General features: G+C 41.5%; 1 protein-coding gene across 1 annotated transcript in view; it reads right to left on the bottom strand.

Annotated features, from left to right (window-relative positions):
- The window catches only part of TMEM132D (transmembrane protein 132D), a 900,295-nt gene that overhangs the window by 277,197 nt on the left and 597,953 nt on the right, over positions 1 to 25,145 (bottom strand). The window contains exon 4 of the mRNA XM_027956399.3: positions 4,499 to 4,682. Coding sequence (XP_027812200.2) covers positions 4,499 to 4,682 — 184 coding nt within the window. The remainder of the gene's footprint in view (positions 1 to 4,498; positions 4,683 to 25,145) is intronic.

Raw genomic sequence — 25,145 nt, 5'->3', positions numbered from 1 at the left:
TCTACCCCTTGGGGCCACCTGGCCACTTGGCTGCTCACATTCAGATGGGAGAGGTGGGCACAAGCAAACGCCACGTTTCTAAGTCACGGTTATTTCACAGCAGCCAGAGTAGTCTGCTCTGATGTCCCCTTGCTCTCCGAGATCCATTCTTTACACACAGCCAAAGTGTTCTCCAAAAACATTCATTAGCACAGCGGCTGCTGAGCTGAAAGCCTTTCAGTGACTCCCTATCACATTGAAATATCCACCTCTGTACTCTAGCTTACAAGCCTCCATGTGACCTTGAGCTCAACTCAAAGGGTTCTCTCCTCATGGACTCATTACGGTCCAGGTGAGCTGGCCTTCCTTCTGTCTCTAACATCTCAAAAAAAAGGTAAGTGATATGATACCGTACGTGTCTTTCCCTTTCTGGCTTACTTGACTTAGCATGATAGTCTCTGTGTGCATCTATGTTGGTGCAAATGGCATCATTACACTATTTTTTATGGCCGAGTAGCATTCCATTGTATGTACGGATCGCTTCTTCTTTATGCGCTCAATTGTGGACGGACATTTAGGCTGTTTCCATGCCTTGGCTGTTGTGAATAGTGTTGCTGTGAACATAGCAGGGGGCGGGGGGCATGTATCTTTTTGAAATATAGTTTTTTCTGGTTTTATTTCCAGGAGTGAGACTGTTGGGTCTGGCACAAATGAACCTATCTATAAAACAGAAACAGACTCACAGACACACAGAACAGACTTGTGGTTGCTAAGGGGGATGTAGGGGAGGAGAAGGGGTTGACTGGGCCTTTGGGATTGGTAGATGCAAAGTACTGCATTTAGAATGGATAAACAATAAGGTTCTCCTGTACAGCACAGGGAACTATATTCAACATCCTGTCACAAGCTATAACAGAAAAGAATATAAAAAGAACGCCTGTATGTATGTAACTGAGTCACTTTGCTGTGCAGCAGAGATTGGCACAACACTGCCAATCAAACAAACCTCAATAAAAAAATACGTGGCACAAATGAGGAGATGACAGAATGATATCCGATTTAAATACCTCTCAACAAACACATCATGAACAAAAATAAAGTAAAAACGAAAATATACAGCAAAAGGTCCATTTAATGACAACTCCCCTAAAAACAAGTAAAGTTTTTTCCAGTCAAGTCAAAGGTGAAATGATGCAACTTTCTCTAGAAAAGGGACTCAAAAAGCTCCAAATACAAAAGACTGAGGAGTCAGGACCGCGAAGACTTTAAGTTCCAGAGGAAGATGCTCACAAGGTACTAGCAAAAAACTTTGAATGCAATTTTAATACAATTCATTGACTTCCATTCAAGAATTAGAGAGCATCCCCCAATATTCAGAGCAGCACTATTCACAATAGCCAAGACATGGAAACAACCTAACTGTCCAGCCACAGATGAGTAGATAAAGAAGATTGATGTATATAAACAAAAGAATATGCCTCAGCCACAAAAAGGAACCGAATTTTGCCATTTGAAGCAACACGGAAGAACTTGGAAGGCATTACGCTAAGTGAAATAAGTCAGACAGAGAAAGACGTATTTTGTATGATGTCACTTATATGTGGAATCTAAAACAATATGACAGACTAGTGAATATAACAAAAAAGAAGACTCACAGATCTAGAGAACAAACTAGGGTAGTTGGGAGAGGTGGTGAACAGGCGATATAGGGGTAAGAGAGAGGGAGGTTATGAAGTATTGGCTGTAAGGTAGGCTCAAAGACTTACTGTTACAACATGGGGAATATAGCTGATACTTTGCAATAACTGTAAATGGAGTGTAACTGTTTAAAATTGTTTAAAAAAGAAAAGAATCATGAGCATCTACACACTGCCTAGCACTCTTCTCATCTTGGGACACATGGGGACTGGGAACATTCACTTTCCTGAAAGATTTTACAACATAATTGCTAGGGAATTATTTATCTTTTGCATTTAGTAACTAAGTGATTGTATTAAGAGCAAACATTTATTGTATGCTTGACTTCACTGGGCACTCTTCCAGGGCCTCCTGAATTATCACCGTCTCTTACATCAACCTTATGAGTATTATCTCTTTCACTCTGTAGATGAGGAAACTGAGCCAGAGTGAAATTAAGCAAGGATGCATAGCTAATAATGGCAACTCACTCCAGTGTTCTTGCCTGGAGCATCCCAGGGACAGAGAAGCCTGACGGGCTAGAGTCCATGGGGTTGCAGACAGTCAGACACGACTGAGCAACTAAAGAACAACAAGAGCTGGTAAGAGGAGACTAAGATATACATATATTTTATTTTGCTTCCCAGGAGGCTCATAAAGATGAACACAGGATGGAAAACAGGTGCCCGGATGAGGAACCTCTCTGAGCCTCAGTTTTCTCATCTGGAAATGGAGAAGGATTGTTTCAAATCCTGCTCATTGCCTTGCAATATTTAATCTCTTGTTGTTTCCTTGTAACAGAACCTGAGCAAATGTGCCATGCTAAAAAGTAGACTTCCAACTAAGTATGCCCATATAACCAAGTTCTTGTTTATTGGATACACATAGAAATATTACACTGGCTTCTTATGACGACTTCTTGAAAGGGAAAAGGAACGGATCCTATTCTATATCTCTTCCTTTTTCTGGCTGGCAGAATATGGATATGCTGGCTGGCATCCCAGCAGCCATTTTGGACCATAAGGGAACCATAAGGATAGAACGTATGCCTTCGACTGCTGAAGCAGAAATAAAGATGAAGACTGAGTCTCAGATAGCATGGGGCAAAGTACCAGCCCTGCACTACAAACCTTAAGAGTTCTTTTACATGAAGGAAAAACACACTTGTATTAAAGTGACTACTGGCCAGGGTAAAGTGGAGTGAGTGGGGAGGGCAGGTTAGGGCTTGTTTTCAGCCAAACGCAATTCCTACCTGATAAAAACTGAGATTCTTCTAGCTCTGCCATTACATACACTTCTACAATTACACGTACCGTAGCCAGAAAGGGTGATGCAAGGTGAGAACAGTTTGAGAGAGCAGGAGAGGACAGAAAGTGGATTCATGTGAGCAGGGATTCATGCAGGTTATGAAGAACAGTGGGGTCTGAAACAGACTGACAGTCTCGGCAGAAGAAATGCTGAACTCGGGAAACCAAGCAGACTGTCTGATGCTGAGCCAAGCAACAGGAGCCGTGCAGTGTATGGCTAACAGCTCATCAGACTAAAGGTGCTGAAAAGGGGAACAAATTCAAATAATTACTTATTCGAGACAAACAGTTTTGCCATTGCCAGTAACAGAACCACTAACAGCCTAAACGAAGGAGCGCTGCTGTCACATATGAAATAATGTACCAGGGGAGATTTGGCGCCTTTAAAGTATAATAAAAGAAATAGTTAATAAGAGCCCTTATCAACTGAAGGACCCCAACACCTTTACAGCACCTAGTGAACAGTATAATAACCAACTTAGTGTCACTAGGCAACTGTCCATGTTACCTTGAAAGATTGATTCTTGACATCCTTTCATGGCCCCATAGTAACACTTGTCAATAATTCCTAATAGATGGTGAGAGGGAGACATGAGGCTGTCAATCCTTCACTTCCAACAGTAAAAGTACTTTTGTAACATGAGGAAGCTCAAAGTACTCTCAGCAGACTCTCAATCCCAAGCATTTGCACTGTGATAACTCACATTAGGAAAATGTATTATTCTTTTGTAGAGAGACCCTGGGAAAAGGTGAGGCTAGACAAGGCATCGGTGTGTTTGTTGAGGTCAACCTGGGTGTTCAGTCTTCCCACACGCAATGTGGCCCATTGCATAGCAACCAGGGGGCAGGTCCTACCTAAGGATGAAAACCCATCTGTGTTCCATAAATCCGAGGAAACACATGGACTGACTTAGAGGCCTAAATCTTTTACAAGTTACAAATAGAAGGCCTGTGAATGGATTATAGCTAACCCTTTCCCAGACAAGCTTGATTTAAAATAAAATTAGCTCTAACAAGGAGTTGATGGTTCACACTAAAACTATATGTGTGTTTTCTGTTGAAAAGTCAGTAGGTCTTAAGAATTCAGAGTTTTCCTTGGCTTTCCTGCATGGCTTTTCTTGAATTTCCTGCGTGGCTTTCCTGTTAGCTAGGCCTTTTCACTGGGTAGGTATTTGTCAAGTCACTTGTTACCTTTTACTCAGATGCTGGATCTGTTTGGTCTCTGCAAGTATACATGTTTAAGATCCTTGACTAATCTCCAGTGTATCATACACACATCTTGATAAAATCATCAGTACTTTTCTTATAGTGGAAGACCCAAATCTAATGCCTGGATTTTGATTATTTTCTAAATAATATTTTAGAGATATATATGAGTATGTGTTTAGAATCAGCAATTTGCAGTAACTTTGTCAGCTTTCCCTGACCCTGGCTCTGGGCTCACTGACATTTTCCCAGTGTGTTTAGGTCATGTGTGTGATGCTTTGCCTTTCCCTGAGGTCTGTATTAACAGCCCAGGGCAGGGACTTTCTTACCATGGCCAATGGGATGACTCCGATCAAGTCTTTCTGACTCACGTAGATCTTGGAGACACCCAAGTCAGATGTGATGTCTCCTGGATATTCAACCTGCCATGTGACAAGCTGCGTGGCCGGCGGGTCACTGGGTTCTTCGATTTCTACGTCGATCTGCATGACTTCATAGGAGGCACCATTTGCACTGGACAGAAGGAGAGAGAAGGAGAGAACAACACTGAGGGCTGGGTGGGCGTGCCTGGCAGGCAATAGACAACTTCCACGCGCACTTATACTATCGTTCAAAGAGTCTGTCGGAAAAGCAATCTTCAATGACCATGGACAGATGAATGGACAAAGAAGATGTGATATATGCACATATATAATCTACATGATATATACACATATTTACATATAATAGAAAATTACTCAGTCATAAAAAATGAAATAAATGCTATTTGCAGCAATGTGGATGGACCTAAAGATTATTATACTAAGTGAAATATGTCAAAGACAAATATTATATGATATCATTTATATGTGAAATCTAAAAAAAGATATAAATGAACTTGTTTACAAAACAGAAATAGACTCACCGACATAAAAAACAAACTTATAGTTACCAAAGGGAAAGGGGTAGGGGAGGGAGGAGAGATAAATTAGGCGATTTGAGATTAACAAGTACACACTACTATATATATGATAGATAACTAACATGGATTTACTGTATAGCACAGGGAACTATATTCAATATCATGTAATAATCTATAATGGGAAATAATCTGAAAAGAATAGATACATATATAACTTAATCACTTTGTTGTACACCTGAAACTAATACAACATTGTAAATCAACTATATATCAATGAAAAAACAAAGGAAAAAAAAGATATTCAATATCCAAAAGAACAGCCTTTAAGAAGATTCACAGCCTTGGCCTGGCCTTAAACACCATTACTCAAGCTTCCCAGCCCTTGTTTCTTGTGAGCTGCTCAGAGTCCCCAGAACAGGTGTTTGTGGATGACTACATGAAGTGTTGATTGAATTTCCTAAATCTTTCTTCCCTGAGCTCCATCTCGGAGGACGGGATTCTTTTTCCCACTCCCAGAAATCTCTTTGCTGCCTATATTGGATTTTCCAAAGCCACAGTCCCTTCAAGTTGGATGCACAGAATTTTAAAGGTGTTTGAGGGTGATGTGGCTTTTTATTTCTGGTGGGAATGAGAAAGAAGTGCAGAGAATCAGAGATGAGCCGCGAACAGAAGACTGGGGCTGTGGGACCCACATGGATGAGCAAGGAGAAGTAGCCAGATGTTACCTGGAAACAGGAGTGATTATGACAATGATTAGTTTTCGGACGTCTTGGGTTTTCTGTAAACACGTATCTGAAAATGAATTCAAGTCGGAATATCAGGATGATTTTTTTCAGCTATTTTGGTTAGTTTAATTCACTGGCTACCTCTTCTTCTTTTTTATAGTCAGCTTTTATAAAACATCTGCTTTTCTAAGTGACAGGTGAAAAAGATGCAGATGTGGTGCCAACCACTCCCCGAGGGAAGATGTGAAGAAATACAGGTGAGGGTTCACCAAGGAGGCAGCAAGGAGAATGCTTTTTAACCCTATGTGGCCAAAGCCACTTCCACCTATCAGATCTGTCTCTAGAGACTGGAATTTCATGTAATTGCAAAAATGATCACTGACCTTGACATTTAAGACGACAAAAATTGGCCTTTAAGATATGAAAAATCTATTGAAATATTTATCATACCATCAGACCTATGCAAATGTATCAATAAGAAGCTCGGAGATAAATGGTGGGGAATTTGGAACATGGGGAGGAGGAGGGCAAGAAAGAGAAGGATGATCAGAAGATCTTCCCAAAGAGAGAGCACCAGTCAGAGAGTTTACCACTCCCTGCATGAGCAGCGGCCTCTCACATGGAACAGGAGTAGCTACAGTGAACCGTGGGCAATGGTGAGAACAAAATGGCACTGGCTTTTATTTTATGTAATTAGTTAATTTATTCTTCATTTAAATTTTCTAGTTTTCATTGGAGTATCATTGATGAACAACGTTGTGTTAGTTTCAGGTGTACAGCAAAGTGAATCAGTTATAAATCCATAATTTGAAAAGATACAAGCACTCCAGTGTTCATAGCAGCACTCTGCACAAGAGACAAAACACGGAAACAACATAAATGCCCGTTCATCACTGACAGATGAATGGATACGTGTGCATATATACAGTGGACTATTACTCAGTCGTAAAAAAAGAACAAAACAATGCCCTGGCAGCAGTATGGATAGACCTAGAGAAGGCGATGGCACCCCACTCCAGTGCTCTTGCCTAGGAAATCTCATGGACGGAGGAGCCTGCTAGGCTGCAGTCCATGGGGTCGCGAAGAGTCAGACACGACTGAGCGACTTCCCTTTCACTTTTCACTTTCATGCATTGGAGAAGGAAATGGCATCCCACTCCAGTGCTCTTGCCTGGGAAATCCCATGGACGGAGGAGCCTGCTAGGCTGCAGTCCATGGGGTCGCTAAGAGTTGGACACGACTGAGCGACTTCCTTTTCACTTTTCACTTTCATGCATTGGAGAAGGAAATGGCAACCCACTCCAGTGTTCTTGCCTGGAGAATCCCAGGGACGGGGGAGCCTGGTGGGCTGCCGTCTATGGGGTCGCACAGTCAGACAGGACTGAAGCGACTTAGCAGCAGCAGCAGCAGAGATGATCATACTAAGCGAAGTAAGTCAGAGAAAGACAAACATGTATTAGTTATACGAGGAATCAAAAAAATGTTACCAATGAACTTATTTACAAAAGAGAATAGCACCTGATTTTTAAATCCTACAAGAATCACTCTCTCTAGGCTTCTGAAAGAAAGACGTTGAACTCTTTAAAGAAACAAGTGGCAGTGATAAGAATTAGAAACAAATTGTGTCAGCCACTGTGGATTGATACCCTGTGTAGATTTCTTTTCCTAAGACACATGCCATTGCCTTTTTGGAACTCTGAACGACAGTCTCCACAAGCACAGGAAACTTGGGAAAGCGATACTAGAATGAATCTTGGTTTTTATATTTGGAATTTGCAAGCATTCCAGTATTCCTCTCCCATTCATGAAATGGGATAATCCTTCTTTCGGCTGTTCTGAGCTTTGCCTTCTATGTTTAGTCCCAAGGAAAGGGAAATTCACAGAGCAGAATTGGTCAAAGTTGAATTCAGAAACTCAACTCCACAATGGAGGCACGTGGGAATTCCTTCAGAGTAGTAATTCCTCGTATGCAGTATCGTGACCCTGCTCCATACTTTTTACACTGTTCTCTTTTTTCCCCCACTTCCAGGTGCCCTAACCTCAACAAAACTGAAAAATTTCAGATTCCACTGGAATATGGGACTTTTCTTACCACCACATCCTCACATTTTACTCAGAGTTCACTTTATCAGAAATACCTTTATAAATCTCTCCATTTGGTCAAATTCTTCCCATTCTGCAAGACCCATCTAAAATAACATCAGCAATATATATGTATTTTTTCACTTATTGGGATACAGTTGTTTTACAATGCTGTGTTAGTTTCTGCTGTTCAATGAACTGAATCAGCTATAAGTATACATACACTCCTTCCTTCTTGGATTTCCCTCCCACCACCCCCTCATCTTACCCATCTAAGTCACCACAGAGCACCAAGCTGAGCTCCCTATACTATATGGCAGCATATACTTAGTCATCTGTTTTATGCATGGTGGTGCATACATGTCAATCTCAGTCTCCCAACTCATCCCACCCCCTTTCCCCCAGCCCCATGTTCATCCATCCATTCTCTAGGTCTGCATCTCTATCCCTGCTCTGAAAATGAGTTCATCTGTGCCATTTTTGAATGAAATGACCCAATTTCATCCTTTTTCATGACTGAGCAATATTCCACTGTATATATGTACCACGTCTTTATCCATTCTCCAAAGAAGACATGTGGATGGCCAAGCAGCACAGGCAAAGATGTTCGATATCACTAATTATTAGAGAAATGCAGACCAAAACTACAATGAGGTACCATTCCACACTGGTCAGAATAACAATAATGTTGAAAGTGCTCTATTTGCGTCTTCTAATTTTACTCCTTCAGTAATCTTGCACGGTTTTCCTATCAAGTCTGATTTTCTCTTTGCCCTTAGATCCCTTGCCTGGCCAAAGGATAAAGCAAACAGTTTCTTTTGAACTAACTTCCCTCTCTTTGATTTGCTGATGAAAACAACCTAGGTTGGAAACTCTTAACCTGGCAGCCAGAGCAAACTCTAGGAAGGTCACCTATTCTGAAATTGTGTGTTTTTCTTGAATGATTCCTTCGCATGCAGGAGCGTCTCAGTATTTCTGAGGCACTAGGGTGTGTACCAGGTCCTTGACAGTTTTCTCTGTAAATTCTGCATATGGTGATCTAGCTTTGGAAGAACTCATCTTGTATGTCTTAGCAAATCACTGGAAATTTGAGTTTTAATAACTTTTTGGAAATATTTAGCACTTGAGAGTTTCCAGAACTCTTCCATACTTGGCAATATTGATCACTTCTTTATGTTTAACTGGAAAGCTAAGGACTGTACCTTTGCTATGGGAGTGTTTGGGTTTTAGCCTGAAATACTTTGAAAAGAGTAGTCATCCTTAGCCTGTTTCCAGAGTGCCTAGCGCAGAGGACAACACCTGGTATCTACTGTGTTATAGGAGACAGACAAAGTATTGTGAAGTAGAAGCTTATGAAATATGTCTGCATATATCATATGCATTGTTTCTCCACTTTACGCAGGGATTAGAAATACCTGGGGAGAACTTCACAAATAAACTAATGACCAGGCAACACTCCGAGTTCTGATTGTTTCTGAGTGGGGCGAGGCACAGATTTTTTCTTTTCTCTTCTCCTTTTTTCCTTTGTCATTTCCCTTTCTTTCTCTTTCTTTCCTGCCTTCTGTCTTCTCCTCCTTCACCCCTTTCCCTCCCCTTTCTCCTTCTTCTCTCTCTCCCCTCCCCTTCCTTCCTTCCATCCTGGCTTCCATCTTTCTCTCTTTTCTTTTATCCAGGTCATGCTATTATGCCACCAGATCATGAGCAACTATGTTAGAAGTTTTACAATTTAATCATATGGATACCCACAATCTTGGAAGTACTTTGTATATAATGGTATTTGAAATGGAATGTCCTAACTGAGCACATTTGGGAAATATGGTCAGTAAAATCTGTGAAGACACAGATGAACCAAGAAGAAGAAACATTCAGGGTTTCCGATGTCCATCAGTGAGAGAATGAGGAAGGAAGAGAACAGAGCTCCAGACAAGGGTGCCTGGGGGTCTGGAGCAGTGTAAAGTGTTCAGATGCTACTTTCAGTGGCCCTAGACCCAGCCCAACCCATTGTGCCTCCTTCTCCTTCCCTCAATGTTAGCCGCTCAGTTGTGTCTGACATTCTGTGAAACCATACACTGTAACTTGCCAGGTTCCTCTGTCCATGCAATTCTCCAGGCAAGAAAACTGGAATGGATAGCCACTCCCTTCTGCAGGGGATCTTCCTGATTCAGGGATCAAACCCAGGGCTCCTGCATTGTAGACAGATTCTTTACCGCCACCAGGGAAGCTCCCTCCCTGCAGAGACCAAGTTTAATAATTAGCAACAGTGATGGGCAAAGCTTTATGTGTGAACTCCATCTGGAAGGCAGTATCGCTGTCAAGTTTGAGCAGAGTTTGCATGGAAGACAGTGCAGTCACCCGTGGAGAGGCTCAGTTCTGGATCACGGACCTCAGAGCACTGTGGGCATGGAGCTGCCTACAGGTTTAGATTCTTTCACTGGTGTGGCTCCTACCAGCCCAGGAAGCCAAGAGCCGCCTTCCTGCCCTGTCTTGCTTGCAGCTGTTCTTTGCACACAAGACAGAAATGGAAGCAGCAGTGTGGTAATGCATCCTCTCAGGGACTCCTCAGATCCCTACTGACTGGTTCCACCTCAGTTGGCTTGGAGGCATCTCTTAATAGTTCTCTTCCACAGAGAAGTTGAATAATATATCCTTGATTTGAGGAACTCTTCTTATTTGCCCATAGCTTGCCCCTACGTGGGCCACTTGGTACATTGGGTTCAAAATCTCAGCCTTTAATTTCTTAATTTTTAAAAAGTTTTATTTATTTATTTTTGGCTGTGTTTGGTCTTCACTGTTACACTTGGGCTTTCTCTAGTTGCGGCGAGTGGGGGCTACTCTTTGTTGCAACGCACAGACTTCTCATTGCAGAGGCTTCTCTGGTTGCAGAGGCTTCTCTGGTTGCAGAGCTTGGGTTCTAGTGCATGGGCCCAGTAGTTCTGGTGCATGGTTTAGTTTCCCCTCGGCATATGGGATCTTCATAGACCAGGGATCAAATCCTTGGCAGATGGATTCTTCACCATTGGATCACCAGGCAAGTCCCCAAATCTAAGCCTAGCTAAGCAATAAGGACCCACTGTGTAGCACAGGGACTGATATCTACTATCTTGTAATAACCTCTAATGGAATCTAATTTGAAAAACATTGAATCACTATGCCGTACACCTGATACCAACATATTATAAATCAACCATACTTTAATAAAAATCTAAGTGTTTTTCACCTTTAAATAAAGACACATGGTTGTTGACATAGCCTGTTGTTGTTCATTTGCTAAGTTGTGTCTGACTCTTTGCAACCTCATAGACTGTAGTCCGCCAGGCACCTTTGTCCCTGGGATTTCCCAGGCAAGAATACAAGAGTAGGTTGCCATTTCCTTCTCCAGGTTATCTTCCTTACCCAGGGATCGAACCCATGTATCCTGCATGCGAAGGTGATTTCTTTACCTCTGAGCCACCAAAGAAGCTCCGCCATAGCCGGAGGCTTCCCCAGATTTAAGGAAAAGAAAACACCCTTTCAGAAAACAAGGATCTGGGTCAGCTCAGACAGTCAATGACCACATCCTCCAGGATCAAATGGAACCACCCCAGTGCATTCCAAGGTCAAGGAAGGGCATCACTTTCAAGCAAAAAGAAAATCTTCTTTTGGATGGACATGCTTCTTTACCCAAAGTGATGGAATAATTACCACTCACTGAGTATTTTGAATGTGAGCTGTTTAAGGGCATTTTATGTCTTACCTCTTGCTATCCTCACAGTATTCCAATAAATAGCTGTTATTTACTCCCAGTTGGTGGATGAGGAATTTGGGATCAAGGAGAGTAAACCATCTTTCCAAGGTCACCGAGCTACTGAGAAAAAGATCCAAGAGATCTGGGTACAGGATGCCCAATTTGCACCCCTGGATTATAAACCCCTATCTCTTTTTCCACTGCCAGGACAGGTATGCTTATTAGCAACAAAGATCAGTAAAACAACTTTTCAAACCCTGAGAGAAACACAAGTCAAGGCATTACACAGGGCTTCCTCAAGACCCCAAATTGGATGCTTCAAGTGAATTCTGTATAACCAAAGCTGGAACATTTTTTGTAACAAGATGCTTTGAGATGAGCTTGCCTTTAGGGTCTTCAGTCAACTATTTTAAGTTCCACAATGTGTCCATAAATCAGAACAGAGATGTGGAAACGAGAGCATTAGATACGGAGGCCTACCATCATCATGGGCTTCCCTGGTGGCTCAGAGGTTAAAGCGTCTGCCTGCAATGTGGGAGACCTGGGTTTGATCCCTGGGTCAGGAAGATCCCATGGAGAAGGAAATGGCAACCCACTCCAGTACTCTTGCCTGGAGAATCCCATGGAGGGAGGAGCCTGGTAGGCTACCGTCCACAGGGTCGCAAAGAGTCGGACTCGACTGAGCGACAAACTACTACTACTAAAATCATCATTTGGAGAGATGAGAAACCATGCCGACACAGACCTCCCAGCATTAGAACAGTTAGGAGCTACATATTTGAGATACAAGTCAATGCGTGTTGAAGTTACCTGTATTTTTTTTTTCCAGTTTAGAAAATCAACATATTATGGTAAAAAAAGAAAAAAAAAGTGTGCCAATGATCAGAGTGTATTCTGTAACCAACCACGTGGACAACTGGTTTTCACCACAAGCGTGAGTGTCCTGGGTGATATGGTGGGGTGGATGGGGGGAAACAGAGAGTGAAATTTCATTTGCAACTTACGTTTCTTTTTCCCAGATGGCACTCTATAAGATAAATGGGTAAAACTGCTAGAAACAGAGGAAAGCTGGAGAGAGGGTGCATTTAGTAGCTGAATGACTGCCCTTAGGAAACTGTTCAAGATGAGTTCTAAAAGCTTCAGGACACTTTCTAGAAGTCATGTGAATGAGAGCCACTTATGACCAGAGAGCAAATGGTGATGGACAGTGTCAGGGTTCCAACCAAGTCTCCTCATATCTCTGCATCATTTCCACATGCTTTTTTTTTTTTAATTTTACTTTTTTAAAAATATTATTTACACAATTTTTAAAGGTTACTTTCTATTTATAGTTATTACAAAATTATCAACCATATTCCTTGTGTCATACAGTGAATCCCTGAGCCCATCTTACACCCGATAGTTTATACTACCCACCCTCTCCTTCTGTTTTGCCCCACCCCCTTCCCTCTCCCCACTGGTAACCACTAGTTACCAGTGGTAACTAGTGACTGCTTCTTTTAAAAATTATATTCACTAGTTTGCTGTAAATCTTTTTAGATTTCAGATATAGGTGATATTATATATTATTAGGAGAAGGAAATGGTGACCCCCTCCAGTATTCTTGCCTGGGGAATCCCATGGACAGAGGAGCTTGGCAGGCTCCACGGGGTTGCAAATGAGCCAGACACGACTTAGCGACTAAACAACAACAACATACAGTATTTGCCTTTCTTTGACTTATTTCACTTAGCATAATACCCTCTAGGTCGACCCATGTTGCTGCAAATGGAAAAATATCATTCACTGTTATGACTGAGTACTATTCCATTAGGATTTCCAGGTGGCACACTGGTAAAGAATCCGTCTGCCAGTGCAGGAGATGCAACAGACATGGGTTCCATCCCTGGGTCAGGAGGATCCCCTGGAGGAGGGCATGGCAACCCACTCCAGTACTCTTGCCTGGAGAATCCCATGGACAGAGGAGCCTGGCGGGCTATAGTCCATGGGGTCTCAAAGAGTCAGACACCACTGAGCATGCACACTTACACTGAACCATTCCATCGCATGTATGGACCACATCTTCCTTATTCATTCATCAGTTGGAGGCCACTTAGGTTGTTTCCATGTCTTGGCTATTGTAAATAATGTTCCCATGAACACTGGAGTGCATGTATCTCTTCAAAATTACTGTTTTTGTTTCTTTCAGATATATACCCAGGAGTAGAATTGCTGGGTCATATGGTAGTTCTATTATCATTTTTTGAGAGCCTTCTATACTCTTTTCCACTATTGCTGCACCAGTTTACATCCCCACTCACAGCGTAGGAGAGTTCCCTTTTCTCCGCATCTAAGTGCTTTCATTTGTAATGATATCTACCTGTGACTTTCCCTGGATGGCTTTTCTTGAGTTTCTGGAGCCATCTTGCCCACAAGTACAAAGGGATGCACGTGCTGTAGAGATCACTACCCTTGGTGGTTGGCTTTGGGCGGAGCCTGACGGCGCAGAAGGTGAGCCCTCACCTCCAGCCGAATCAGTTGGAGGCACTGAGCATGCTCCATGGGCTCCCTGTGGGGTTAGGCTAAAACCACCCTGCACGTGACTTCAAAAACAGCACAAGTGCCTGGGCTCTTTTCTTCTTCTACTCTCTCTGACCTCTTATTGATTTATGGGGGACATTTCCTTTATAAATCACACACAGTCTTGTCTCAGGATCTGCTTGTTGGGAAACTGAAGGAATTTTCCAAGTAAAGAAGACACCACAGGCAAATGACAAATGATATGTAGATGGTTCTATCAATGAAAGAGACATGAGGAATAAGTGAAGGGGTGGAGGAGCCATTAGTCCAGGCACCGACCGTTTCCAGCTCCACCTGCAAGTATCCTTCTGACCAAGCCAGTATTTGTCTGCAGTGGCATTTTGGAACTTTGCGTCAAATCCAGACACGGGCAACCGGATGTCTCCTAAATGCAAGTGCCATGGACTTCTTTCTCCTTCCCTTCACATCTCATGTTCAAGATTACAATAAGGCTGTTATTTTTAAAAAATTGTTTTTCTCAGACATTATCACAGGATGAAAGTTTTCTATTACTAACATCTTTTTTCTAACTTTTTCATTAATATTTCAGAATAAAAACTTCTCATTAGGAGGAAAAACAGACACGATCCCTTTAATTTATGTACTTTATAAATAGGGTTTCCCTGGTGGCTCAGTGGTAAACAATCCACCTGCCAATGTAGGAGATGTAGGTTTGATTCCTGGGTCGGGAAGATCCTCTGAAAAAGGAAATGGCTACCCACTCCAGTATTCTTGCCTGGAGAATTCCATGGACAGAGGAGCCTCGCAGGCTACAGTCCATGGGGTCACAAAGAGTCAGACAGACTGAGCGATTGAGCTTGCACTCACTTTATAATGAAGTTTTTGTCCCCATAAATCTGTCATCTCACGTTCTCTGTTTGTACCTTATAATACTCTGAGGTTGGGTAACCGGAGTACTTCTAGAGTAGCAAAATGGGAAGCTTGCAGCTTGAACCAAATTATGCTGCATTTCCTCCTTTTACCTATGCTTTCTTGCTTTCCCTGCCAATATTTACTTTATTCATTCATTCACTCAAGTGATATGTCAGGAATTCTTATTTATTGGACACTGCTGGGTGATAGAGATGCAGATACAACAGTTAGCTTATAAAGATGGAGATCCACTGGTTGCCCAGGCCAAGCTGATTCTAACTAAACATCTCCTTCGACCTCCACATGCACTGATATCATTTTAGTAGCTTGACTTTGACTGGAGTGGAAATATTTTCTTTTCTAAAATTTTTTATTGGGGTATAGTTGATTTATAATTTTGTGTGACTTTCTGCTGTACAACAAGGTGTATCAGTTATGTATGTATATATACCACCCCCTCTTTTAGATTCTTTCCCTGTATAGGCCATTGCAGACTGTTGAGTAGAGTTCCCGGTGCTGTACAGTAGGTGCTTATTAGTTATCTGTTTTATATATAGTAGTGTGTATATGTCAATACCAATCTCCCAATTTAACCCTCCTCTGCTTACCCTCTGGTAACCATAGGTTTGTTTTCCTCATCTGTAACTCTATTTCTGTTTTGTAAATAAGTTCATTTGTACCCTTTATTTAGATTCCACATGTACATGGTGTCGTATGATTATTCCTCTATATCTGTTTATTTCTTTCTGCGTGACAGTCTCTAGGTCCATTCATCTCGCTGCAAATGGCATTATTTTGTTCCTTTTTATGGCTGAGTAATATTCCATTGTATATATGTACCACACCTTCCCTATCCATTCCTCTGTCAGTGGACATTTAGGTTACTTCCATGTACTGGCGATTATGCATACTGCTGCAATGAACATAGGGGTGCGTAGGCCTTTGGGTATCTTTTCAAATTATAGTTTTCTCCAGATCTACTGCAGAAGCAAATGACGACCCACTCCAGTATTCTGGCCTGGAAAATTCCATGGACAGAGGAGCTTGGCAGGCTAGAGTCCACGGGGCCACAAAGAGTTGGGCACAACTGAGCACACATATACTGGATATATGCCTAGGACTGGGACTGAGAGATCATACGGTAACTCTCTTCTGCTTTTCAAGGAACCTCCCTACTGTTCTCCATAGTAGCTGCACCAATTTACATTCCCACCAACAGTGTAGGAGGGTTCTGAGGTTGGGGGGAATAGTTGCACCATGGAAACTGGCAAATGTCATAATCCAGGGTTCCCTCTTAGCCTCCAAAGAGCAGATGGATGAAGATTCTTGCTCTTTCAGAGCACACATTCTAGTGAGGAAGATGGATATGAAATAAATGATCCAGTCAACAAATGTAAATTAGCCACTGTAAGAAGAGGTGAGAAACAGAAGCAGCTGGTGAGATGAGAGCTATGTTAGAGGACCCTGCTGTACTCAGGGAGATAAGGATGTTTTTCCTGGTGTAACAAGCCTTGGCCTGCGATCTCCAGGCCAAGTTCCAGGCCGGTTTCCAGGCAGAAAGAACTGCACATACAAATGCCCTGAGCTTGGAGGGAGCAGGGTGGGTTGAAGAAAAGAAAAGAAACCAGTGTGACTGGAACTGAGGCATGAGAGATACAGCTGAAGGGTGGGTAGAGGGAGAGAGTCCTTGTAGCCACATTCAGAGTTGTTTATTTTTTTTTTTTTCAGAGTCAGCAAACTATGGTCGGTGGTCAAATCCAGCCAAAGCTTGTCTGTGCATAGATCCTGGGCTAAAAGCAGCTTTGCCATTTTAAAATATTGTTTAAAAAGAAACAAGATTATATAGGCTAGAAAGCATATGGCCCACAAAGCCAAAAATATTTACTATCTTACCTCTTATGGGAAAAGTTTGCAAATCTCTTTATCGTAAGAGAAATGGGAAATTATTAAAACTTTAAAAAACAATAAGCTAACTATAAAACTCCTAGAGGAGAACATAGGCAAAACACTCTCAGACATAAATCACAGCAGGATCCTCTATGATCCACCTCCCAGAATGCTGGAAATAAAAGCAAAAATAAACAAATGGGATCTAATTAAAATTAAAAGCTTCTGCACAACAAAGGAAAATATAAGCAAGGTGAAAAGACAGCCTTCTGAATGGGAGAAAATAGCAAATGAAGCAACTGACAAACAACTAATCTCAAAATATACAAGCAACTTCTGCAGCTCAACTCCAGAAAAATAAACGACCCAATTAAAAAATGGGCCAAAGAACTAAATCGACATTTCTCCAAAGAAGACATACGGATGGCTAACAAACACATGAAAAGATGCTCAACATCACTCATTATTAGAGAAATGCAAATCAAAACCACAATGAGGTACCACTTCACACCAGTCAGAATGGCTGCGATCCAAAAATCTGCAAGCAATAAACGCTGGAGGGTGTGGAGAAAAGGAACCCTCCTACACTGTTGGTGGGAATGCAAACTAGTACAGCCACTATGGAGAACAGTGTGATTCCTTAAAAATTGCAAATAGAACTACCTTATGACCCAGCAATCCCACTTCTGGGCATACACCGAGAAACCAGAATTGAAAGAGACACATGTACCCCAATGTTCATCGCAGCACTGTTTATAATAGCCAGGACATGGAAACAACCTAGATGTCCATCAGCAGATGAATGGATAAGAAAGCTGTGGTACATATACACAATGGAGTATTACTCAGCAGTTAAAAGAATTCATTCGAATCAGTTCTGATGAGATGGATGAAACTGGAGCCGATTATACAGAGTGAAGTAAGCCAGAAAAACACCAATACAGTATACTAACACATATATGGAATTTAGGAAGATACCCTGTATGCAAGATAGGGAAAGAGACACAGACGTGTATAACGGACTTTTGGACTCAGAGGGAGAGGAGAGGTGGGATGATTTGGGAGAATGACATTCTAACATGTATACTATCATGTGAATTGAATCGCCAGTCTATGTCTGACGCAGGATGCAGCATGCTTGGGGCTGGTGCATGGGGATGACCCAGAAAGATGTTAGCGTAAGAATTAAAGATTTTAAAATTTAAAAAAAAAAAGAAAAAAATAAAAAAAAAACAATAAGCTAATATTGATTTCAATATGTAAATGCTTGGAAATAATCATCACTGGAAGATATTAGGAGGTGGGGAAATATTTATTCCCAAGGATGAAAAATAAATTTGGATATAAGAGTTGATCTGAGGCTGTTCTGAATGAGAAAAACAGGAAACGAAAAAACACAAGTGTATGTACAAGCCCTGGAATAAAAACTGTATACCTAGGATAAGAATTCACAGACTAGACTTTTTGTTATAAGATAGCTTAAAAAGTACAGAATCACACAGAGAATTATATTCAATACCCTATGATAAAACATAATGGAAAGAATACGAAAAAAAAGAGAATGCATATGTATGTATACCGGAGTCACTTTGCTGTATAGCAGAAATTAACACACTCCTGTGAGTCAACAACACTTCAATATTAGAAAAAGTACAGAATGATCTTAATTGAACTAGGAACAATAAGTCAAGCTAAATTATAGATCTCTGAAGTAGGGAAAAGTGAAAAAAAGTCACACTCTTTCAGATGAGTTATGAGTCCTACAAAAATGTCTGCAGAACATTAGAATTTCAAACTGCATAAGGGACATTCTTCATTGTGTGGTACCACCCGTCATTCTGGGCCCCACCTACAGGTGCCGAAAGCAAACCCCAGTCATCGTAATGACTATTACTGTGCTAAACCACACTCAACACCCTCTAAAGAGAAGTACAGGCCTGCTGTGTGTCTACGATACTTCTGTATTTTTTCTGTCTTTCGGAAGTCCTTCTGTAAACCAGGTGGGGTTCAGAAATGGTTATTTCCTTTCTTTTCTTCCAGCTGCACATCCTATTTTTAGCACTGAAAGCCTTCATGCAAAAGTAAGAGTGTAGGGTCAATGGGGAAGAAGTTGGGGAATGGATGAAACAAGAGGAGGCCTTTGGATGGGGGAGGCAGTGATTACTTGCTTGTAATCACCATGTGGCGGGGGGCAGGTTCCCCTGAAACTCATGACCACAACTATCCTCTATCTGAGCACCCAAGGAAGGTTCCTGACCAGAGTATGCTGGGTGGGTTTGCAGTGCGAATGCAGATGGAGGGTGCTCCAGATCAGTCCATGATGGTTGGGGGTCAGGAAAGCCTGACATAAGGAAGTCAATCCATGAAGTGAGGACTCCCATGGAAAAGTGGCCATCACCTTCTTGATCAAGCCATTTCTGACCCCTCACCTGGATGCCTCCCACTGTAGAGTTTAGCTTTTGTCTTCGTTGTTCTGATGACAAAGGTGACTTGTAGAGTCTGCATGTCAGCATATAGCTCCTTCTTGGATAGGCCCATTGCTGGGGTCTGATGGAAGGGACTATAGGGGTCAAGCATTCAAACCATGAATGGGTTTGTCTTTGTCTAGAAACACAAGTTTCCATGGTGGCTCAGATGGTAAAGAATCCACCTGCAATGCAAGAAATCTGGGTTCAGTCCCTGGGTTGGGAAGATCTCCTGGAGGAGGGCATGGCAACTCACCCTAGTATTCTTGTCTGGAGAGTCCCATGGACAGAGCAGCCCGGCGGGCTACAGTTCATGGGGTCACAAAGAGTCGGACACAACTGAGTGACTAAGCACACACAGAGAAACACAAATGAACGTTTGCAGTCAGAGCATCCGGGGGCACACCAGGACATGACACCTGCCAAAGCAGCCCTAGAGTCCCAAGTCTAAATAGGATTCCATCATAAGGGGGGTGGTTTGAAAACACCACGATGGCTACAGTGCTGAGAATGGATCCCAGGTGAATCAGAGAATACCAGGTAGACATTTGAAGAAATAAGGCTGTGGGAGAAAGAGACACACTGAAGCTTGGGTGGGCAGTGGGAATTTGCAGGACTGAGGCTCATGGTGTATATATATGAATTTCTGTTGAGTTTTTTTAGGTTTTTTTTTTTCCATTTTATTAAACTTTTTTAAACTAAAATTTTTTTTATTTTGTACTGGAGTATACCCGATTAACGGCGTTGTGATAGTTTCAGGTGGACAGCAAAGGGACTCAAGCCATACAACATACATGTACCCATTCTCCCCCAAGCTCCCTCCCACCCAAGTTGCCACGTAACATTGAGCAGAGTCCCTGCATTATGTTGCCCCCTGGTGGCTCAGACATAAAGAATTCACCTGCAATGCCGGAGACCCGGGTTCTATCCTTGGGTCGGAAAGATTTCCCTGGAGAAGGAAATGGCAACCCACTCCAGTATTCTTGCCTGATGAATCCCATGGATAGAAGAGCCTGGGAGGTTAGAGTCCATGAGGATGCAAGAGTTGGACGCAATTTAGCAACTAAACCACCACCACGACCACCACCCTGCACTGTACAGCAAGTTCCTGTTGGTTATTTATTTTAAATATAGCGCTGTGTACCTGTTCATCCCAAATCTGTGTTGATTTCTTAAACTCCTGTTGAGAGAGTCACCATCTTCCTGCCCAATGACTGTGAAGACACTAGTTTCCACCTACTATTGCCGGTTTGCCCGAAAAAAGATACGCCACAAACACATTCACCGCTCCTTATAACCACAAATACATGAAGGCATACAGACCAGGTTTCCCTACAGCAAGGAAGGGAAAATGAGGAAACAGAAGGCAGGGAAGATAGCAGAAGAAAGACAAGGGCTCTGTGATGCCGTTGATGGAACTGTAGACCTCATTCGGTGATCTCTCCACACTCAGCATCTGCATCCTAAATGTCCATCATAAACGTCACTGTTGTGTGAACTCTTATACAGAGAATGGATAAACAACAAGGTCCTACTATATAACACAGGGGACTCTATTCAATATCCTGTGATAAACCATCATGGAAAGGAATATGACAAAGAATGTATATATGTGTGTAACTGAATCACTTTGGTATACACTAAAAATTAAATCAAATATGGAAGTAAAAAATTAAATGTCATCACTCATTGCTATTTGTATATAGAACACAATCACAAACACCATGCAAATCTACTGCAAAGGGATATTTTTAATTTTTAAAAAACTGTCATATTTAATAAAATCCGCCAATGGAGTTTTGAAGGCAATTGCTTGCATTACTTGATTCACACATGAAATGATCGACAAACAAGGGCTTGGCAGAGTTAAACATGTTAAGAGAAAATATACAAGGATGATGACAATTTAGGAATGTCGAAAACATATGATGTAACAAAGGCACAAAATAAGTCTTTGAGAAAAGTTAATGAAAACCTAGATCACTTTTAGAAATTGATCAAAAGTGAAAGAAGTTCCCCCTCCCCCAAAGATTACTTCTCCATTCAATGAACACTGGTTTCAGTCTTTATCTGAGAATAAGACCATAATTCTAACTTTTGCATATTTAAGGTGAAATCACCTGATCTTCTCTGTCTTAAGCTTCATTTATAAATTGTAAGATCCTAATCAAACACATTTTAAACTACTTTTACTATGACATTTCAACCTCTATTTGACATAGATGGACTTTCCTGGAAGTACAGTTGATTTACAAGGTTGTGTTAGCTTCAGGTATACAGCAAAGTGAATCAGTTATACATATATCTTTTCCAGGTTCTTTTCTTATGTAGATTATTACAGAATATTGAGCAGTGTTCCCTGTGCTACACAATAGATACTTATCAGTTATCTATTTTATATATAGTATTGTGTATATGACCTAGATGGACTTAAAATTATTTTTTAAAGAGTACATATTGTCCTCAGCAAAAGAGGTTCCAATACTCATAGTAAAAGAGACTCGAGACTGAAGTGGGAGGAATAGAGGGTCAGAATCCATGAAGAGGCCCTTCCTCGTTGTCCAGCAGCTAAGACTTCATGCTCCCAATGCAGGGGGCCCAGGGTTCGATCCTTGGTCAGGGAATCAGATCCCCCATGTGGCAGTGAAAACCTGGCATAGCCAAACTAAATTAAAAAATAAATACTAAAAAAAAAAAAGAAAAAAAAAGAAATGGAGCCATTAAAAGTGTCTGCTCAGAATTAGGAAAGAAAGGCAAAATTCTCTCTGAAATTGAAATGTTCTTGGAGTGATCCTAGAAGCGCCTCCTCCACCCCTCCTCCCATCAGAAAGTATTTTCCATACGTGAGTTGGAAGTGCTGCTGCAGATAAATACAGAAAGGAAAATACAGTAAGCTCTTTCCTCTCCATAGCTTGACATTTTCTTAAACATATTCACTTGCAGAGGGAGAGATAATTTATTTTATGTATATATTTTTGTTGGGAGTATTATTTTTTACTTAAAAAATCTGATTTCTAGGGCACAGACACATTAGCATCCTCGCCAGGACTGCAGACGGGTAGAGATCACAACTCGTCTGCATAAACAGGTAATGAGAATGCCATCAACTCGGTCTGCTCAGCGTCTCTGATGAAACCCTAGACGCGCTTTGGGCAGAACACACAGAACCAGAACACGGCAGAATTGGCAGGGAAGGGAAGCAACCCAGTTATGTGCAATTAACTCTAAATGTCTCAGTCTCTCCTCTTCGGGGGCTGGGAAGAGGGTCCATCTGAAACACCAGCTCTGTGCGCAGGTTCCTTCACCCTTCTAAGTCAGACTGACGACGGTCCACGGCACAGCTTTTCTCCCTTGTCTTTGCCCTCAATCATTTTTTAAAATATCTTTATATGTGGACCATTTTAAAAGTCTTTACTGAATGTATTACAATATTTCTGTTTTATGTTTCTTTGGAATTTTGGCCACGAGGCACGTGGGATCTTGGTTCCTGGACCATGGATTAAACCTGAACCCCTCTGCATCGAATGGCGACGTCTTAACCACTGACCCACCAGGAAAATCCTTGCTTTCAATAATTTTCAGTGAAGAATATTTCCTCTGCAATCTACTGAATAGTACAGGAAACTAGACTCACTATCTTGTAATAATTTATAATTGAAAAGAATCTGAAAAAGAAGACATATATAATTTATATATATAACTGAATCACTGAACTACTGCGCTATACATCTGAAAGTAACCAATACTGTAAATCAACTACAGTTCAATATAACAAATTTTCAAATTAGTATTTCAAAAATCAAAAAAAAATTTTTTTTCTCCACTTTAATGCATTTATTTGTTAAGAGAGCACACTAAGAATCTCTGCAGGCTATGTCACCAGACGGGTCAAAGGAAGACATTTTGGGATGAAATTCTTTGTGTCTTGACAGGGCGTTTAGTAACTCGTCTTAGGGGTAGCGCTACAGCTCACAGGTGATGGCGAAAGAACTGTCTTCATCAGAAAAGCAAGGTTGGACTCCCTTAAACAAGCACCTCTGACAGGTACATTGCCTGCAAAATCTTAGCATAAAAATCTAACAACATCAGCTTGATCCTGGAAGTCATGATAAGCAGAGACAAATTTTCTTTAGCCATGATCTCTTTAAGCATGCAGCTGAATTTGTGGAGTAGAGTCTCCATTCATGTGAAAATGCAAACAGGACTATTAATTGATAGAGACTGGCTCTCCCAGTGGTTTTCTCAACCCCCATCTGACATGACAAATGAAAGCTGAGAGGCTCAGATGTTTTATTCTTTCACAATAAAAAATAATTCAAATTCGTAACTAGTGAATTTCTCCTCTGCAAGCGAGGCTTCTGTTTCTTTAGGCTTAGCCAGTCGATTCCCACATGACCAAGCCACACCACATCCCATGATCAATTTGTAACTGTGCTCCAGCCCCTCACATGCTCTAGGTCTGAGGTTGAAGAATTAATTTGCTGATCGAGGTTAATAGAATGTCAATGAATTTCTCAGTATAAATGTCAATACATTCAGTTAAGCTTCATTATTTAAATATAATTAAAGACAAACTTTAAGTCAGTGTTGCCTTTCTGGTTTGGGGCATGATGGGGGATTTGCTAAAATCTCACAAAGCTGCTGTGAAGGAGAATTTCATCAGGAAGTTTGTTTTTCTCACAGAAGCACTTAGATGTGTTTGTTATCAGTTTCATTTGAGGAAAGACAAACCACTTACATTATTTTATCAAAGGCTTCAAACATCCACCTATTAACCTTCACAGTTGAGGCCACTCCCAGAGGGATTTTACAGCAAGAAAGTTTATTTCGTCATCGTGAACATTCTCTAGACAAGATAGTAGGCAGGCAAATATAGTAGTTGACAGAATGGACTTTGGAGTGAATTACACTCTGAATAGAATCCTGAGTGCTACTAGTTATGAGATCTAATGTTTAATCTCCTTAAGCCTCAGGTTTCTCAACTCTTAAATAGTCAATAATCACAACTCCCTCTGCACACATGATCCCATTAACCACCATCACCAGTGCTAGGATTGCCGCATACATCCGTGCAGGTTGCGCACTGCCCAACTCAAAGATACACCACATTGACTGTGAATGATGTCCCTAGAATAGTTCAGCGCACATCTGCACACTGCACTCCGAGGGCTGATCACCACACCAAGGGATAGATATGAGGTTGATTAATTACTCATTTACATATCCATTTCTCATAGCAGAGAGTGAATGTTTTGAGAACAGAAAGTATTCTTTCCTCTTCTCGTTTCCTTCCATCTTTCATTCCGTTCTTTCTTTTCTTCCTTATCTCTTTCCTCTGTCAGTCTCTCCTTTTTTTGGTTCCTTTCATTTTCACTGTTGCTGTTACTCAAACCTTATAGATCCCCATAGGTTCTAGGTACATGAGTATTCAATAATGGAATGATTCAATAACTGTGCAGCCAATGTTGGATCTACAGTAAGTTCCCTACTTACAAATGAGTTATGTTCTAAGAGAGCATTCGTTAAGTTCAATTTGTTCCTAAGTCCAACAAGGCAAGGTTAGCCTAGCAAGGATGGTAAAGAATCTGTCTGCCATGCAGGAGACCCAGATTCAATCCCTGGGTCGGGAAGATCCCCTGGAGAAGGGAATGGCAACCCACTCTAGTATTCCTGCCTAAAGAATCCCACGGCCAAGAGGAGCGTGGTGGACTACAGTCCACAGGGTTGCAAAGATTTGGACATGGCTGAGTGACTAACACA

The sequence above is a fragment of the Ovis aries genome, chromosome 17 (genome assembly GCF_016772045.2).
Source record: "Ovis aries strain OAR_USU_Benz2616 breed Rambouillet chromosome 17, ARS-UI_Ramb_v3.0, whole genome shotgun sequence".
Classification (NCBI taxonomy): Eukaryota; Metazoa; Chordata; class Mammalia; order Artiodactyla; family Bovidae; genus Ovis; species Ovis aries.
This window is presented reverse-complemented; position numbering and strand designations above follow the sequence as displayed.